The sequence below is a fragment of the Oryza brachyantha genome, chromosome 10, assembly GCF_000231095.2.
Source record: "Oryza brachyantha chromosome 10, ObraRS2, whole genome shotgun sequence".
Classification (NCBI taxonomy): domain Eukaryota; kingdom Viridiplantae; phylum Streptophyta; class Magnoliopsida; order Poales; family Poaceae; genus Oryza; species Oryza brachyantha.
Window position 1 is genome coordinate 13,583,749 of NC_023172.2, and position 19,676 is coordinate 13,603,424.

At 41.0% G+C, this 19,676-nt stretch overlaps 2 protein-coding genes across 3 annotated transcripts; both read left to right on the plus strand.

Moving 5' to 3' along the window:
* Positions 1 to 842: 842 nt before the first annotated feature.
* Positions 843 to 5,789, plus strand: LOC102699813 (probable serine protease EDA2). The gene is made up of 14 exons (XM_006661885.3): positions 843 to 1,094; positions 1,347 to 1,478; positions 1,566 to 1,721; positions 2,081 to 2,266; positions 2,582 to 2,698; positions 2,848 to 2,901; positions 2,984 to 3,055; positions 3,458 to 3,563; positions 3,684 to 3,780; positions 4,045 to 4,139; positions 4,457 to 4,531; positions 4,688 to 4,771; positions 5,035 to 5,137; positions 5,474 to 5,789. The coding sequence occupies exons 1-14, from the start codon at positions 927 to 929 to the stop codon at positions 5,481 to 5,483; spliced, it is 1,455 nt and encodes a 484-aa protein (XP_006661948.2). The 5' UTR covers positions 843 to 926; the 3' UTR covers positions 5,484 to 5,789.
* A 3,751-nt stretch (positions 5,790 to 9,540) lies between these two features.
* LOC102713671 (zinc finger CCCH domain-containing protein 19-like) lies at positions 9,541 to 19,572 on the plus strand. Of its 2 annotated transcripts, XM_006662443.3 has the most exons (13): positions 9,541 to 10,137; positions 10,248 to 10,327; positions 11,195 to 11,379; positions 12,618 to 13,563; positions 13,633 to 13,760; positions 14,617 to 14,676; positions 14,773 to 14,823; positions 14,934 to 15,004; positions 15,753 to 15,898; positions 16,001 to 16,165; positions 16,268 to 18,019; positions 18,099 to 18,247; positions 18,343 to 19,572. In XM_006662443.3, exons 1-13 carry the CDS (start codon positions 9,620 to 9,622, stop codon positions 19,294 to 19,296), a joined length of 5,205 nt encoding a protein of 1,734 aa, XP_006662506.3. In that variant the 5' UTR covers positions 9,541 to 9,619; the 3' UTR covers positions 19,297 to 19,572. The 2 variants fall into 2 exon arrangements, with proteins under 2 accessions (XP_006662506.3, XP_040383977.1); XM_040528043.1 differs by lacking the exons at positions 9,541 to 10,137; positions 10,248 to 10,327 and adding an exon at positions 10,438 to 10,698.
* The last annotated feature ends 104 nt before the right edge of the window (positions 19,573 to 19,676 follow it).

Below are 19,676 nucleotides of genomic sequence, written 5' to 3' on the forward strand. Positions count from 1 at the left end.
ATATCCATCCTATCCTTACTCGTCAACCCAACAAACAAAAAATTAGATCATCCAATCCATCCGACCAAACATAAAACTAGATCGTTATATTATTAAAAATATGAATTATCATATCTCATCCTATCTTGACCGCCAACCAAAAGCACCCTAAAGTAGCAACGGAGACGACATGGAATCATCGAATTTTTTGAATAAAACCCGAGCTAAGTCATGCCACCTTGAATAATTTGATAGGAGTTTGGTTGGCTGATCGTAGGATGGTGCTACTGATAGTAAACAATTCTAGTACCAGTAATCTTACAAGACCACGAAAATCTTACTAAAAACTCATGCCCCTTTTATTGACTTATTTAATATATCTCTTCATATTTTAATAGATGATTTAGTTGACTTTTTTACGTGCCCAACCATTTGTTTTATTAAAAAAATAATCAGTGTTATTTTTTAAAATGAATTTATTACTAAATATATTTGATTTTAACTTATATTTTTACATATTAGTCAACTTTTTGAATAAAATAAGTGTTCAAACATATATTAAAAAGTTAATGATGTTAAAAGTTAATGATGTTATCTTATTATGTTATAACATATTTTGGTTCTCGCTGAAATCATATGTACATTAATATCTAGATATATTTATACATATATAGAATATAACATGTATATTGATATATACGTAAATCTAACGACATTCAAAAGTTTTATGACACGAGACTGAGCGAGTAAGGAAGTACAACGTAGTTTTTGTCGAGAATATCCTGTGTATAGTGCTAGATTTTTCTTGATTTTTCTCCTCGACAAATACTGTTTTCCTGTTCCTGAGAATAATTAAGTCCACTAGTTGTACGCCTGTGTACTCCGCCAATCAAAACGTTCGAGAAGAGAGAGCGAGCAAATTTCGGGGAGTTCTAAGGCGGAACTGGATGGGGTCGCCTGCTCGCCTCGCCGCCGCCGCCGCCGCCGCCGTCCTTCATCTCCTCCTCCTCGCGCGCGGCGCCGAGCCCCGCCGCGCGCCGCCGCACGCCGCCGGCCGGTACCTGACGACGGAGGAGCGATGGATGGACCAGCGCGTCGACCACTTCTCCCCCACCGTAAGTCTTCCTCCTCCCGTCGGCGTCGGGCACTGCGATGGCGATGGGCGCTGTTTTTTACCCCAGACCCCCTGGATGATTAATTATTTACAAATAGGTCCCTGAGTGGCTTTCCTTGGTAGAGTCCGTTGACTCGTGGAGGGCATGGTTGGAGTTATATTTTATGGTAGGGGGCTATGTGTAATGTCTCGCGAAACTTTGGTTTTGGCGCCTCCCTCGCTCACGTCGGCGGCCGCCCTGGCGGCTTTGCAGGACCACCGCCAGTTCAAGCAGCGGTACTACGAGTTCCCGGACTACCACGGCGGCAGCGGCGGCGGTGGCCCGGTCTTCCTGCGCCTGTGCGGCGAGGAGTCCTGCAACGGCATCCCCAACGACTACTTGGCGGTGAGAGACATCGCGGTCGCGGGCGCATGGTTGCCGGTTTGGACTTCCGGTTGTTGATTTGTTGGGTTCTCTCTGGTCTACGAGTAGGTGCTGGCCAAGAAGTTCGGCGCCGCCGTGGTGACGCCGGAGCACCGGTATTACGGCAAGAGCTCCCCGTTCGAGAGCCTCGCCACGGAGAACCTGAGGTTCCTGTCGTCCAAGCAGGCGCTGTTCGATCTCGCCGCCTTCCGCCAGCATTACCAGGTCAGATCGATCGATCGATCATAAATCGAAATTTGAGTTGCTCCGTGATATGGAATGCATGGAAAATTTCTCAGTTCCCTGTGGAAACTGAACAGTTTGATGTAAAATTCATGCAAAAATAAATAAATAAAACTCATGCGTTTCAAATGGGGGTTAAATTATATGATGCGGTTTTTTACTGTCCTTTAAGAAGTATTTTGAGGTATTAGAAAATTAGCGTAAAATTCTGATAAACCTTAAGGTACTAAACTATTATACCGAAAAATGTGATATCTCGAGGGTTTTTTTTCAATAAAGTAAAAAAGCTCATATGGTGCGTTGAGTTTCTGATTTTTTATGTGGTTGTGTTAATTTTGTAGGGAACCTTGAATGCTAGGTACAACCGCTCATCAGGGTTTGACAATCCATGGTTCGTCTTCGGGGTCTCGTACTCGGGTGCTCTCAGCGCATGGTTCAGGCTCAAGTTCCCTCACTTGACATGTGGAAGCCTCGCGAGCTCAGGGGTGGTGCTTGCTGTGTACAACTTCACTGACTTTGACAAGCAGGTTAGGAATCAGCCAATCAGGAGTGCACTTTCACTGGTGCTATGAACTCATGATCCTTGTATCCATGCTGCTGTTCTGTCAGGTTTACTTTGGATTTGATGCCGGATTTTGTCATCACCATCTTTTCACTTCTGCTTATACTTATAAATCAATATTGAATTTTCAACCTTAAATTTAAACTACATTTGGGGATTTTTCACTGAAGTTTATTTTTCAACCTTGTTTTTTAGATCACTAAGAATATGTATATAAAAGTTACATTTCTTTTACAAATATATCATTTGGAATCACCCCCGTATGGTTACATTTGTGCAGGTTGGCGAGTCAGCTGGCCCTGAATGCAAAGCTGCACTGCAGGAAACAACTAGGCTTGTCGATGAACAGCTTCGGGTGGACAGCTACTCGGTGAAGGCTTTGTTTGGAGCAGAGACGGTAATCCCTTGTGGTTGAGGACATGGGATTGACATTTTTTTACTTTTGAACATAGAAGTTACCTCTGGTACTACGCGATGAATTCAACCTCTGTTTCCAGCATTTTCACATGCTCTAATCTATTGGTAATTCATTTTGTTTACACGCAGTTGAAAAATGATGGTGATTTCCTCTTCTTCCTGGCAGATGCAGCGGCCATAGCAGTATGTAATAATGATATGAGTTCTGATATTATTGTAATTTGAAGTTACATTTTTGTTGTTCAAAACCTATGCCATTTTGCAGTTCCAATATGGGAATCCTGAAGCTGTGTGCTCCCCTCTAACCAATGCAAAGAAGAGTGGGAGAAATTTGGTGGTAATCCATCTGTTAGTTAAATAGCAGCCTGAGTTATTTCCTTTTTAGAAATTGAAATTTAAATGAAAAATATCCAGCCTCTGAATGAACAATCGAAGTAATAGATATGGGCCGGGTTTGATACATCCAGGCTGTTTGCAACACTCGAGAAACAAGCCTAAGATTTCTGCACTATCTAAAGTGGGATAACAGATCCTTGACTACCCACTCCAATTGTGTCAGGGTTTTCGACTTAATCTTGAACTATCAAATAGTTATTTAAACATTTTCATTTAATTTGCATGGAACACTTTATATTTTCCATTTATCATTCTACCTTATCATTTTTTTTTACTCTAGCAGCCCTTTGTGGAAAAGTACATGAATTCAGCCTTTTTGAGCTTTCATGTCCCGGTTTTACAGGAAACGTATGCTCAATATGTGCAAGATGTTTTTGTCAAAAAATGGGGGACAACAGTATCTTCATATGATCAGGAATATTTGAAGAAAACGACTCCTGAAGATACTAGTAAACGATTTTCTACTTACTCTCTTTTGCTAGCAAAACCAGAAACTGTGCGTCCATTTAAGAACTTGAAGTGAAACACCATGACATCAATACCTAGTTAATTTACCACTTATGTTTTAGGTTCTAGACTTTGGTGGTTCCAAGTTTGCAGTGAGGTTGCCTATTTTCAAGTGGCACCGAAAAATGATAGCATTCGCTCTTCTAAGGTCGATACAAGGTAAAGTCCAATGTTTTTTTATCCATCGGTGTATGTTGTTTCATTTGTTGGAAATTGGACATTGTAGTGTTGCAATATGTGGGACTGAAGTAATACCACAATATCAACATACTGTTTAGCTGTATACTTATCTTTGACAATCTCTTGCGGATGCAGCTTATATACACTGACACGTTGTCACGTTTGACAGAATGACAGTTCTCTATTGCTTGTTTACTAATATATTTATCGTTCCATTTGCTTGTTTGCTTTGAATATCTCCAGGTACCATCTGGACCTGTGCAGAAATGTTTTTGGCGAAGGTGTTTATCCTGATGTGTACATGACAAACTTGTATTACGGAGGCACAAGAATCGCTGGTCTGTCTCTCTAGTCTCTAGATAGCTTCTATTCTCTCTGTACTTAGCATTTGTTCTGTGAATCATTGGGCTATCCAAGCCTACAAAATGGCATCAGCAGTCCAGCGGCCACCTTGGTATGCTCCGTAAATTTCACTGCACGCTAATCACAAGCATACCTGTAGTTCTACTTTCTAGATTTCAGATTTTCTCACTTGTGGATTTCTGATTTTTTTTTTCCTTGAATGGACTGGATTTCCGATTTCCGATTTCTGATCACAATAATGGAACGGATGCTCAGGTGATACTCAAATCTTACTTTTCTCCTGGCTTTGCAGCTTCTAAAATTGTCTTCACAAACGGCTCTCAAGATCCATGGCGTCATGCCTCGAAACAAAACTCGTCAGAAGACAGTGAGCCTTCAAAGTTCCCATCTACTAATTTATTGTAAACTTGTAATTTCCATTGTTTCAGTGTAGCCTTGCTCCTTGTGTATCTACTCTACAGCTCTGGAATGGTTTCTTTCTCGTGTCGTACTCCTACTAACTGAGGTTCTCCAACATTTACAGTGCCATCATACATAATCAAATGTGGAAATTGCGGACACGGCACTGATCTGAGAGGATGCCCCCAGCTCCCTTTCGTAATTGAAGGTAGACTGCAACATGCAGTGCTCTGTAGAGTATCTTAGTACGATGATTACAAATGTTACCAAATAACTAGATAATTAATATTGTGATTACCTTTGGTAGCTCTCCTTTGAGGACCACGAATACACAAGCTACCTGCGTGCTCCAGTAGCATTCCTATGTTTTTGGTTCAGTAGTTCATATGAAACTTATTACATTCGGAGGAAAATCCTTTCTGTTAGAGGCATTCAGTATAAAATTCTGATATGTTCGCATTGCATTATCAGGTAACCCTTCAAACTGCTCGTCCCCAGAAGCCGTGATCACAGTGAGGAAGCAGATCACCAGCCACATCGACCTGTGGCTATCACAGTGCCAAGGACCAGCAAGGTCAGGTTCTTTTTGAACTCTTGGATGGCCGGTAACACACCAACACCTAAAGATAGAATTATGCAGCGACTGTGACCTTTCTTTCTTTCACATCTCTCTGATTGAGGCTGCCCTCAGTCTCAGCTCGTGAGTGCCGGCCCATCGCTTACCATCATGCTGCGCTCGCTTAGCTGCAAGTGCAAGTTGGCCTCTGCTTAGACATGCCCCAGCATGCTGTGACAAGCTGGCCCCACGGCCGAGCCCTGCATAGCGGCTCTGTCGCGTTCGTCCACAGCCTGAACTTCACTTTTTTTTCAATCTTTCTTGAAAACATTACAGCATGAACTTCTGATGCAGGTCATGGTGAGTTGGTGACAACAAGCGCAGGCCAGCATATTCATCAGAACAAATAATTGACAAGGGAGGAGTAACAAGTGCAACACCGTCGTCAAAGCTGTCGCCGGAGCATGGCCGGTAGCCAGCCAGGCGTTCTCGGCAGCTACCTTTGTTGGAACAATCACATGCTGTGGGGTTGCACCTGTGCTGCGACGCTGTGACACCGGTGATCGATTGAGAGGGTGGTGAGGGGTGTGTGGCTCAGTTAAAGCTGGCCGGGGACATTTCAGACTCATCGAGCCGTTGTGGCAGGGCCGTGGACCCCCCCCCCCCCCCCCCCGCTTTTGGCTGCTTGTTAAGCTGTCTAGTGTAATGCTAATATTATAATTTTGGTCGTTTTGAACGGTTTTCTAAATCTGTATTTGATTATAATTTATTGTTAAAAATATATAAAAAAATTAAGCATTGTTTACTTTTATTATAATACTCTATATGACTCGTCTATATATATTGTACTAGTGTTTTCAAACTAAATATTTTAAAAACTATTAATAGTCAGAAGTTTTAAAAGTTACTCCTAATCCAAAATGATATGAAACCAGATGGAGTAATACGCAATTCTCGCACTCAATCGTCAAATATAACACTTCTGCGAACATTTCTGCTTATGCTTATAAAAATTTTATTCGTAGATTATTCTTCGTTTGCAAATATGTCGTTAATAATCACTCATATACTGGTCATATGGCTGGACAAGGAAACTCTTTTAAACTCATAATCACCCATTGTTGGATCTTACTTGACTACTGATACAGTACATAACTCATATACGGGTCATACGGCTGGACAGGGAAACTCTTTTAAACTATGTTGATGAACCATCTCTTAGTTATCTGCACATCATATAAATTTATAAAAAAAGTTAAGAAACGTTTAACAAGATGGGTTAATGTGTGACATTCCGCCCGTATGAATAAGAGTAAATGTAACTTTTACAAGTTGCAAAAAAAACATATAGATGTGAATACCATATACTATTCGAAGTTTAATTTCTTACTTTGTTATAACTTACCTAAGCTGTTTCTAAATATGCATGTTTGTGCAGTGATATATTATATATAATTCATATTCTCATCTTTTCTTTAAAAATATCACTGCTGTCCATATGACATGTAAAACCAAGTGAAAATTGACTAGAATCCGTTTCTGTTAGGCACACCCCACTGCATTATTGTATTTCCTCTATGTTAAGGTGCAACAAATATAGGAACTGTTTGGGAGCTTGTTCCGGCTACAGTTTTTTCCAAAAGCTGCTTCTGCCAGAAGCTATCCAAACGGTCTATAGTTTTTAAGAATATATATAGTTACATATACTGAAAAATAAACTAATAATCTAGAAGCCGAAAAAGCTTGGTTCAGTAGCTTTTCCAAATTATCAGAAACTAGCTACTTCTTAAAAATCATAAAGCTTTTTCAAACAGACACATAGTGTGGCGGTGGAGCGTCAGTCTCGCTTTGGCTAGCTTCGTTTCTCGCCGTGTACGTGTTCGTCTTTGTTGTCGTTTCTGTACGACGTAGACGGCTACTGGCTGAAGGGGCCGTCTTTGTATGCTTTTTAGGACATCAGTTGCGTAGCACATGGTCAGTTGCGTGGGCTTCTCTTTTGTCTGTATCTATCGTGCAAGGAACTGGGGAAAGAAGAATAGGGATATGGATTTTCATCTAAATAATTATAAAAAAAAGTTAACAACGTAGATTATTATACATATCGTTCCAAAAATATATATATACACATATATAAAATATATACCTGTAAATTATTATTGTTTTTTAACCTTGCATTGATTTTTCTTTAAAAACGGAAAACGATGAAGCCTTTAGTCGCACATGTTACATGTGTGCTGCGCTGCACAATCATCGGTCTAGCGTCAACATGACGATCGAGACGCCCTACCTATCATCACCAGCTCTGAAGTACCGTTCGTTCCTTCGTTCACGCCACCGTCATGTTGGCGTCGCGGCGGCGCGGCTGTCGACAGCAGCAGCGACACGGCCGGCCGCACGGCAGCACACGTTCTCCGACTCTCCATCCGCATGCCATGATGCCCCATCTCCGGTAATGCGCCATTCTGTTCGTTTTCTAAAATAAAACAATGTTTCAAAACCTTTTAACTTGGCCTCCCAAAAAATTCTTATCTAAAAACACCACATTTAGATATCTAAATGAAACATTAAATACGTATGAAATAAAAAACTAATTGTACATTTATCGGAGAAATCGTGAGATGAATCTTGTGAATCTAATTAGACCATAATTAGCCATACATGCTACAGTACTTACATGTGCTAATGACGATTTAACTAGGCTCAAAGATTCGTCTCACGGTTTATAGGCTAGACGTTAAATTCTTTTTTCATTCGTGTCCAAAAACCCCTTCTGACATCCGGTCAAACGTTTGATGTGGCATCCAAAAAATTTCTTTTCACCAACTAAACATCCCATCATTAATTTTAAAACTATATCCCTTGTATTTATATATCTACACATGACACTGCCACGCCACGATAGTGTTATTTGGCTGGCGGTGTCTTTTCTTTTTAATTTTGCCAAACCAAATGAGATGGCGTAGTGGAAAAGTTTAGATTTGGAACAAGTTGCGTAATGGTTTAATTTTAAATTTTTAGACAAAAATGCTAAAATAATAAAGATTGAGTTAATTGGATCTATGTCATTATAAATTTATTGGTTTTAAAAAATATCATCACTATTTGACTAATTGTAAAATATTATTACAATTTCTAAACTATCCGAGATACGCCATTGCATACCCCTTCAGTGTATTTAGAACTTTTTTTTGACCCTAAACCCTCTCATACTGTTCAAAACCTCCGAAGGAAGAATGTTGCAAGTGTCGATGGTAATTTTACGTAAATTTATAAAAATAAAAGTTATAATTAAAATATAATTTAATAATAAATTCAACCCCAAGAAAATAAATAATACTTACATAAATTATTAATAAAAATGTTAAATATGTGTAAAAAAATATGGGGAGAGAAGTACTTTTGCACTACTATTTAGAACAGTGACGATTGCCCTCCTTTAGGCCTGGTTAGTTTCTAAAAACTTTTATTAAAAACATCACATCGAATTTTTAGACATCTAAATAAAGCATTAAATATACATGAACATTAAACTAATTACACAGTTATGGGGAAAATCGTGAGACGAATCTTTTGAGTCTAATTAAAATATGATTAGCCATAAGTGCTACAATAACCAACATGTGCTAATGACGGATTAATTAGACTCAAAAAATTCATCTCGTGGTTTCCAGGCGAAATCTGAAATTTATTATTTTATTTGTATCCGAAAACTCCTTTCGACATCCGGTTAAACGTTCGATGTGATGTTTTTGCCAAAAAATTTTGCAATCTAAACACTACCTTAGGGGCTATTTAGTTCTCAAAAATTTTCACCCACAAATATCACATCGAATCTTTGGACATCTAAATAAAATATTAAATATAGATAAAACGAAAAACTAATTATACAATTTTAATGTAATGTTTTTGTAAATTTTTTTTTTAAACTAAACGAGGCCCTAGTCAAAAATACCAGCGCGGGCCGCGCCACCACGTACCAGTACCACCCCCCAACCGCGCCGTGAACCCAATAACTGCAAGCGCAGCCACCACGACGACCCACGGCAACGGCGCCCGCCCACCCCACTCCGCCCCCGATGCGTCGCTTCGCCCGCGGGTCCCACCCCACCCCACCCCCACGCGCGCACCACCGCACCGCACCCGTCTTTTCCACTCCACCGCGCGGCGCGGAGGCGGTGAGCCTGCGTGTCGTCTCGTGTTGGGGGGTTTCCTTTTTTTTTTTTTTTTTACCGCGGCGAGTTTACTGTTTCACCGCCCCCCGCCCCCGCCTTTTTTCCATTTCGAGCTCTCGCCCGCCCTCGCCTCCGTCCCGTCCCCCCTCCGTGCTCGCTGTCGCTGGCTGGTGTGCAGTGCTCCCCCCCCCCCCTCTTCTCTCTCGCTGTCCTGGCCGTACGCTCACGCGCGCGCGCACGCACCCACCCACCTGCCTGCCGCGACGGGGGGGAGGGGAGCGCGGGAGGGAGCTAGGGTTAGGGTTTAGGAGCCCGGGCGGCTTGATCCATGGACGGCGGGACGGGGCCTGGGCTGCTCTCCCCGGGCGAGGCCGAGTGGCCGCCCGAGCTCCGCCTCCCGCCGCCGCCGCCGCCGCCGCCGGTGCCACCGCCCCTCGAGCCAGCCCCGCCCTCAACTCCCCAGCTGCGCGGCGAGGCGGCCCCCTCCTCCCCGCCTCCTCCTCCGGCGCCCTCCTCCGGCGCGCGCCCGCCTCCGTGGCTGCAGTCTGCTGTGCAGGCGAGCAAAGGGACGTCCTCCCCGCCGCCTCGCCACGCAGCGGAGGGGTTCGATGACTCGCAGTTCCTCGGCTCGATCATGGGGGCAGCGGCGTCCGCGCACCAGCAGTCTGCGGCGGTGGAGCAGCAGCCGGTGGTGGTGAAGAGGAAGCGGGGGAGGCCGCCTAAGAACAGGGATGGAGTGGCGGGTGCGGCTGCGCCGCCCAAGCCGGTGAAGAAGAGGGAGGACAACGAGGAGGTCGTGTGCTTCATCTGCTTCGATGGGGGCAATCTCGTGGTCTGCGATCGAAGGTGTGTGTGCGGTTGGCGCTTGCATTCTGCTTGTAGTAGCGTAGGTTCAGTTCGTGTGTTCGTGAAAGCTGAAAAGCTGTCTATTTGTTTTTTTAATTTTTTGGCTGTAGGGGTTGCACAAAGGTCTACCATCCTGCTTGCATCAAGCGCGATGAATCGTTCTTTCGTTCTCGGGGAAAATGGAATTGTGGTAAGCTCTCCTGTTGGACTTCTGCTTCTTTGTATTTAATATCTACTGGTGTTTAGGCCAGTCATAGTTACCAAGACTATTTAAAATAGGTAACCAAGCAGTTTCATGGGGATGAAACTCCTCTCTCGTCTTATGAAACTCTCTTATTTAATGACTCCGCCAAGTCAACAATTTTGCTGATGTGACATCGTATTTAATGTGCATGACACCCTCATGAAACATGTATTGAAACTGGTCTTACCTCTGTACAAACTTGGTGGGGAACATGATTAAGGTGATATCTTCTTCGATGTGCAATTATATTGACATAATGGTGGCCAGAACTGCTGTTAAAAAAGGCATCTTTTTTGGGTATTAGATATTCTACATAGGTAAGCAGTGATCATACTCCTGCAATAAATAAGTGCATTTGGTATGATTGTCTTCCATTCTCTGCAAATCTATGAATTTGATGTACTTGAATTTAATGAGGAGATTAGGGCATTCTTTTTGCCGTTTTACCATATCTGGAAACTGGAAAGTGCATCCATGATCATTTTTATTGAGTATTTGCATGTACTGAACTACTGATTGGTCCACTTACAAACCAATAGTTCGATATTACCTCATCTCAAAATATAGGGCATATTTTGTTTTGTCAGGACAATGGTTTGATCAAATATTACTCTGTTAGGATATAACGACACAAAACCGCTATTATTAGATTCTCATTCGTAAGTACTTTTTATATACTTTTGTATCACTGAAGTGATATATGAATAGAGTAATCTTTGGTCAAACCGTGGTCCTAACAAAAACAAAATACGTTATATATTTTGAAAAGGAGGGAGTACGACTTATCCCTGTTCTTGATGTCTCACATTTCAGGTTGGCACATATGCAGCAGCTGTGAAAAGGCAGTACATTACATGTGCTATACCTGTACATACTCCCTATGCAAAGGTTGCATCAAACAAGGCAAATTCTTTGGTGTCAGAGGGAATAAGGGTTTCTGCGATACCTGCTTTGGCACTATACTGTTGATAGAATCCAAAGATGAAGATCGTGCAAAGGTACCCCGCCGCTATTCGTTATATTCCCTTTGCGTTTCTTGAATTATAGGAACATCTATATGCAAATACATGAATGAAATTAAAGTGCAAAGATCCTTTTTCTCAGTCCTTTCGACAACATAATACACATTGAGTGAATATCACCATTGGCTCCATTCTGTTTTTGAAGCTTCAATTGGATCCCCATGTTAAAATTTTAACATCTGATTCAACTAGGCACCTTCTTGGAAAATTCATTTGGTATTGGAAAGTTATGATAAATGAAGGCCATAGATCTTTCTGTGACTATTTTTGCAAATAATAATTGTGGAACCCCAAGTCGTGGAATACATGGAACAGTATGCATCTATTTGTGTCCAATATGTTGGATTGTTGGCACATATTTCTGTTTTATGAGGTGCAGGCTTGTAACTTTAGACTTCTGTGATGTAAAGTTTGTATCTTTTGCTGGGTCAGTTTATCCATCGTGCTTTCTTTAGGTTGTTGAAATGGATGGCTTTGCTTTGGTTTATGTTACAGCGCCGAATTGTAGTTTTAGCTTGAGTGGCATCTGGAACTAGGAAATATTGGTGTCACTGTCGCCTTCATGTAATCTTATGAACATATTTCTATCCTCACACAGATAAATGCTCATGCGTTTCTATGGAAAAAAAACTAAACCGTACATTTGATAATATTGTTTGAAACAAATGATTCTGATTTTTTTCATTGAACACACCCTTCATTTTCTTAATTTTGGTTACAGGAAGCACTTGGCAACTTTTACATTACCATTGTCATAAAATTATACTGCATATATATGTGACAATCCATCACCGTAAAGCTTTCCACAATAAATTTGTATTTTTAAAGAGAATAAGATATTAAAAATATGTAGGACTATTTTGTAGTACTAAAGAATTTAAGGAATGAGTTCATAAGAAAAGGATGTACCGTAGAGTTGGTGGGTTGGTACCGTGTCAGATTCACTGCCACCACCATTGCATTCTTTTAAAGGAGATAGATATAGAAGCTAGGAAGCCTGAAACAAATGGTACACTTTTACCATGAACTTTTAAATGATTTTGGGCTTAGGTTTGCTTGGACAAAATGGTAATAAAGAAGCTGCCTGAATGAAACAACCATACAAGCTAAACTTCTCTTCTAGTTTTAGTTGTACAAATGTTAAAATCTCTATTTTTGTTGATAAGATACACAGATGTTTCATATGACTCGTTATTCATATGTTCTTATTCCAGGTTAATGTTGACTTTGATGATAAAAACAGTTGGGAATATCTTTTCAAGTTATATTGGTTGGATCTTAAAGGGAAATATTCACTAACCTTGGAAGAACTTGTCAATGCCAAGAGCTGTTGGACTGTTCGTAGCACTTCTGCTCGTAGAGAGAAAGAAGAGTCATCCGATGACCTATATGATGCAAACGATGACATTGATGCCAGTTCTGATGGCCTATTAAGAAAACGAAAAAGGAATGGTTCTTCAGGGAGAAGAGGACGGAAACAGCAAAAAAAAGGTGCTATTACTACAAGAGAACATGAAATTTCAATTAAAGGTGCTGAAAACTTACCCAAGACAGTACCACATGAAGGAATGACCTTTCTGGGTGACACACAGTGGGCATCATCAGAGCTCCTGGAATTCATTGGGCACATGAGAAATGGTGATATTTCTTATATTTCCCAATTTGATGTTCAGGTTCTTTTGCTTGAGTATATAAAGCAGAATAACCTTCGTGATCCTCGCCGAAAAAGTCAAATTATTTGCGATATGAGGCTTAGCAGTTTATTCAGGAAACCTCGTGTTGGTCACTTTGAGATGCTAAAGCTTTTGGAAATGCATTTTCATTCGAAGGAGACGGTAAATGGTGATAGCCAAAAAGCCACTGACGTAGATTCAGCTCAAATAAACAGTGGAGAATATAATGATATGTCAAGTAAAATATGCTCTGATAAGAGGAGGAAGATTCATAAGAAGATTGAAAGAGACTCACCAGCTAATCTAGAGGATTATGCAGCCATCGACATGCATAATATCAATTTAATTTACTTGCGTCGTAGCTTGTTAGAGGATCTTATTGATGATAATGGCACATTCTCTGACAAAATTACTGGTGCTTTTGTGAGGATAAGAACCTCTGGTGTTGGCCAAAAGCAAGATATGTATCGCTTGGTGAAAGTTCTTGGTGAGATTTTTACCTCTACTAACTTGAGCTATTAATTCTCATGTAACCAGAGTTTGATTTTGTCTACAGGTACACATAAAGTAGCAGAACGATACAGTGTTGGTAAGAAGACAACAGATCATGCACTTGAGATATTAAATTTAGATAAAAAGGAGGTTATCACAATGGATACAATCTCAAATCAGGATTTCACACAGGTAAAAAAAACTCATATGCTTGGCACTTTTTTGTACGCTAATCACGACAGTATACTTTCAACCACAAATTAATATTGTTATAAACATACAAAGTTGCAATATAATATTATGCATAGCTTCACTTAATTGTCAATGGTTTTAAAATTCTAGGCTACTAATATGTGGATTAATATTCACTTCAGATGGCACAAGCATCATGAATGATAGGAGTTTGGTGTTGATTGTCAGTAGTAACTTTATTTAATTTGTTAAAACATTATCGTGCAAAAATCTGAATACTGTTATGAGCACTTACTAGTCATTGCCCATATCTCGTGGATATACATTGCTTGGATTTAAAGTATACTGTCAGCATGCCTAAATATCATTGAAGCACATATGGATATCACACAACCATGGCTTGGCTGGCTGTGGATATTCATTTGTCATGTGAGGTGGCTAATTTAGTTCCGAGGATAATGTCCAAAGCAGAGTTAATTTTTACTGAACTTTTAAAGTGGTTCTATTTATCCATGCGAGGATCAGTTGGAGGAGGTGATGATGGAAGAAACCATCACCACCAAACCAACTGGGTTATTTGACGGTGTAAAGACAGGCAGTTTGATCATATGCAATATAGTGCATTACTGCTACTGCTCATTTACTGGACTTATGATGTTGTTCCCTGACCATTCAGAATCCTCAAACAATGGATCTATTATAAAAAAAAAGACCTGTGTCTAGATTTTTTTAATCTATTGTACTAATTTCTGAAGTGCAAATTTGTTGTGGCCCATTCTTCTATGGTACTACAAACATCTCTTGTATTTTTCTTACGTTTATATGGTCTTTCTTTTGTTTGCATGTATATATGTAGGAGGAATGCAAACGCTTACGCCAAAGCATGAAGTGCGGTTTGATTACCCGACTAAAAGTGGTAATGTGGATCAAGATTAATTATATGGTGATCCATATGATTCCTAAGTTCATGGTACATAGATCTGACATATCTCCTTTGTCTTGGTTGATTCAGGGAGACATTCGTGAGAAAGCTAAAATATTTCAACAGCTTCGAGTTAATGATGTACGTATGGTATTACTTGAAAAAAATTTGCTAAGTGCTGACTTGACCTTATTTCAGAATATTCCTTTCCTAACTTATCTTCTGTTATTCTTTGTTGAATCCTCCTATAGTGGTTAGAAAATGAAAAGCAGAGATTGAGTCATCTACGAGATCGTGCTAGTGAAACTGGGCGCAGAAAAGAATATCCTTTTAACTTAGTATGTTGTGCTGCTGTTCCATTACACCTGCCTGTGTTTCTGTTGGCCATATATGTTCTCCAATATTAGATCACATATTTGCTTGCCTATGCTCACCATAGACAAATCTATCAAGCATTCAATTCATAATAGTCACCAAAGATTTGCATGTCTTTCATGCATAGTTTTCTAACAAAACTTGAATTTCGAGCACTAATTATGTATGACTAAGGATGATGTTATTGCATGGCCTAGAACTATACATTTCTCTGTTCAAATTTGAGCAAAACATTTTGAGGAATATGTTTAATGGGTTGCTTAGGTGCCTTGAGTTTGACTCTATTTTTGTAACATTTTTTTACTTTACTAGAGTTTCTTCTGTTTAAGTGCTTTTCATCACTCTTGCACAATCATAATTGTTATGCAGAGCTTTCAATCTTTTGTCATCCTCCTTAAATGGTGGGGAAGTAACTATGCACTAGATAAAACTTGTATTTTAGAAATCAGAAGGCATCTTTCATCCATTGTTTTCCTTTTCCAGATGATGCATCTATGTCGACATAAATACTACTGTAACTCTTTATGCTCTGACTTGCTTTTCACTTTTTTTTTTCTGTAGAGAAATATTTTGGTCAGTGCCATTCTTTGTTTTAACTTTTAAGTAAAACTTCTGCCATAACAGTGAAGTCTTAAAGGCTATGGTTTTGCTGTCCAATAATGATTGACATTTTGTGATCCTTGACTATACCATACACTTAGGGAGTGTGTAGAGAAGTTGCAACTTCTGAGCACTCCTGAAGAAAGAGCACGCATGATTAATGAAGATCCAGAAGTACATGTTGACCCTTGTATGGATCCTAATTATGAATCTGAGGAAGAATTAGAGCTTAACAAAACTGGTATTTCATGTATCCTAACTCCCTATTCAGCTATTGTATACTGATGTGCTCTACTTGAAAACATTGATCTTTTTGCAACTTTCGTATTGATCTTGCATGCAGTTGACCAGACAAGTAGGAATGGATCAGACTTGCTATTTCATCATCATGGAAGAACAGGGACAGAAACAAACTCTCTGCAGAATCATACACAAAATTGTTTTGCCACTAATCGTCGCTCGACTATAAGTCCACCTACTGAAGGTGTGACACATAGACAAGGAGAAGGTAACATTAATTAGCATTCAACAAATGGATTCAGTATTCCTGAACCTAGCATTGATTTGAACAATATTGCAACATCTTTTTCATCGTCTGAAATTGTATCAGGTGACATGGAACCAGAAAAAGTATGGCACTACAAGGATCCTTCAGGAAGTGTTCAGGGCCCATTCACACTTTTGCAACTATCCAAGTGGGCAGCTTATTTCCCACGTGACCTGAGAATATGGTTAACATTCGAGAGTGAACAAAACTCACTGCTTTTGACTGAGGTGCTCTCAAAACAAAAGGATTTCATCCAGTCTTCTTCTGAAGTTGACAATAATAAATCAACAGGGGAAGGCGGTGGGCAAGATAAAGTTAACTCAAGTTTGACTGGAAATAACTCTCCCTCTCCTATTGGTTATAATCTGATATTTTCTTCTCAGTTGCCTAGTCCATCTGCTGACTGTTCTGCACCATCTAGAGAAGGCCCAAACCTTCCAGGCGGTACCTTGCCATTCACAACAAGCTGGAAAACCCAAAAGGATGCTCAGATGTTGCATGGCCAGGCACAGCATCAGGGCAATTATTCATGTGCCATCCCGTCATCTGCAGTTTCATATAGGCCAGCCGGTTCTCATGATGAGTGGCCCCCTGGAGGCAACATTGGTGAATGGAACAATAGTCAGGATAGTGGTGGTGGTATGTGGAGCCCAACGAAACCTCATATGAGTCAGAGTAATTCGGAGCACCATTCTGACAGGCGTATTATGAAGCCATTGCAGAATGATTCTGAGAGTAATTCTTTAGGAGGATCTGCAGAAAATTTAAATTCCCAAATGGATTCTGGTTCACAGAAAATACAGAGTCCTACACAACAATCTGAGAGAGACCTTGCCACTTCTGTTGGTACTTCAAGGCAACCTGAGTTTAAAACTTGTCAACAGGAAGGCTCTTGCTGGAATTCATCGGAAGACCCTATTACTCCTGATGGGCTTCAATTATCTCTTGCTTCAGCAAAGCCTGAGAGCTGCTCTACAGTAAATCCTATTGAAGATGGAGATTCCAGTTTAGCTTCTCGCGTGGCTAAGCAATCAGGAGCTCCTGTCTATAGCCCACAATCAGCTCCAGCTATCTCTAATTTAAACAAGGGCGAGGAGAATATGAATCTTGGTAAATCTAATGAACCAGAAGCATCAAATAAATCGTGTGAGCGTGATGCATCAAATGCTCCAGTTAATCAACCTCATAAGACAGAAAGTAATCCAGTATTATCTCCTGATACTCAAGATTTTGAGCACACACATCCTAGCCCAACTCCTGAACATGACACAAAGAATCCATTGAAGGATCAATCAAGGTCAACATCAGTAGCACCTGAAGAGTTGGCTACAAAGGCACGTCGGCAGTCTTCCATAGCTTTTATATCAGAAACATCTGGCCCACCTTCGGGTAAATTTGTTGGCATGCAACCACCCAAGAATACACCATTTCTTGTTGAAAGAGATAAAAAAGATGGAGTACAACCAAAAGAGAACAAACTTTTAAGAGAGCAACCAAAAGAGGAGAGTACAACATTTAAGAGAGAAAACATAGCTGTTAATCCTATATCTGACACTGAAGCAATAGTTGCTGGTGTGCTGGAATCTTTGACAGAGACATATAATCTACATGAAGAAACACCTTTGGAAAATCTCACGTCAAACTCTGCTGAGGAAGAACAACCGCAGTGCTCTAGTCCTATTGCTTTATCTCCTTGGGGCGAACCAAGTTACTATCAAGGTGAAGCTGTTGATTCTGCTCTTTGGGGTGTGCAAGACGACCAAAGCAATGACATGTGGTCATTGTCTTCACCGACACCTACTCTCCAACCTTCAGGTTAATGGAAATGCCTATTTCTTTTATCACTTTATTTGTGTTTACTTGACAATGTTTGATCTTATGTAATATTCCACAGGCCTTGGAGCTGATGTGAAGGATTCCTGTGTTATAGAGGAGGTGATAGTAGCACAAGGATGTAATGCTGTTGAACCGTCACCAGCTCCAGTGGAGAAAAAGATTGAAAAGGTATCAAGTGCTTCCATACACTCTGGAGTACCAGAACAGGTAATGCTAAGTTAAAGATTTAATGTTGAAATAGGTACAATTCACCAACATGATGTGCCTAGTTCCAACAGCACTTTTTATTTTGACTTGTTTAGGTAAAATCAAAACCAACTGCCACATCATCTCCAGAGGGGAGCACAAAATCTTCAGGTTTGCCACCGTCTAGCACATCTCTAGAGGGGGGTGCAGATCCTTCAGGTTTGCCACCTTCAGGAGCTTCTTTGGAGTGGACCACAAAAGTTTCAGGTGTACAATCCTCAGGCTCATCACTGGAGGGGAGCAAAAAGGCTTTTGTCAGGCAACCGTCAGGCTCGTCACTAGAGGGAGACACAAAAGCTTCAGGCAGGCAGCCGTCAGGTTCATCTGTAGACAAGAAACCTTCAGATAGGCAGCCGTCAGGTGCATCTCAAGAGGGGAACACAAAACCTTCAGCTTGGGAACCATCTGTGCCATCTCTTGAAGGTGGCACAAGAGCTTCAGGCTGGAAGAAACCTTCAATTTCCATAGACGGGAATACGAAAGCTTTGGGTTGGCAGCGATCAAGTCCATCTCCAGATGCGAGCAGAAAAGCTTCAGCATGGCAATCTTCAGGTTCTTCGCCTTTAGCAGGGAGCACAAAAGCATCAGGTTGGCAGTCGTCGCCCCGCGAGAGCTCGAAACCTAAGCCGAGTTCCACATGGGGTGCCAGCCAAAGCCGCAACTCGTCTTCTGCTCACCAATCAACAACACCAGCCGGGAAACACTCGTCAGAAACGCCAAGGAGACAAGGAGAAGCTCCTGGAAACAAGAGCTGGCATTCATCCCCAGGCAATGCTAGCGGCCGAGGCAGCCATTCGAGCCACCACCATGATAGGCACTCACAGGGCAGCGAGCCATGGCGTGGTAGCTCAAACCATTCCAGGAGATCAGATCATCGTCAGGACTACGGCGGCGGCGGCGGCTCGTCAAGATCATCATCATCAAGAGGGCAATCCCAAAAAGGAATATGCAGATTCTACGAGAATGGCTACTGCAGGAAGGGCTCATCTTGCCAGTACCTTCACCGTTGATCTCCTCCATGGAATGAAAAAAAAGAGAGAAAAAAACGTCCTCACTCACATTTTTGTATAGTCGTATATGACCACTCGGTAGTCAACATAGAAGCAGCATCTGACCTTCTCGGCACCACTCAGTTGTTAGTAAAGTATATATCCATCAGCACAGGAGCATGATTTAAGGTAGTAGTAGTAGCATTTTCACGCTTGGAAAAAACAGCCACTGATGTATGGCCACGAATCTAGATCCTCCTCTTTAGGTGCATGATTTATTCTCATTCTGCTCTTTAATTTCTCTGGATCACCTATGCAAGAAGCAATTTTTTTGATATGTGTTTACACGTGTTATCTCGTCTCCTGATGTTGTCATCCAGGCAACTTTGTTTGCATGGGTG

Bases quoted from the DNA above. Each gene is read 5' to 3' on its own strand.
- LOC102699813 (XM_006661885.3), top strand. From the start codon at position 927: ATGGGGTCGCCTGCTCGCCTCGCCGCCGCCGCCGCCGCCGCCGTCCTT. The intron at 3,781-4,044 runs GTAAAGTCCAAT...GAATATCTCCAG, and splicing joins TCTTCTAAGGTCGATACAAG to GTACCATCTGGACCTGTGCA. The intron at 4,772-5,034 runs GTAGACTGCAAC...TTGCATTATCAG, and splicing joins GCTCCCTTTCGTAATTGAAG to GTAACCCTTCAAACTGCTCG.
- LOC102713671 (XM_006662443.3), top strand. From the start codon at position 9,620: ATGGACGGCGGGACGGGGCCTGGGCTGCTCTCCCCGGGCGAGGCCGAG. The intron at 13,761-14,616 runs GTAAAAAAAACT...GTATATATGTAG, and splicing joins CAAATCAGGATTTCACACAG to GAGGAATGCAAACGCTTACG. The intron at 14,824-14,933 runs GTACGTATGGTA...ATCCTCCTATAG, and splicing joins AACAGCTTCGAGTTAATGAT to TGGTTAGAAAATGAAAAGCA.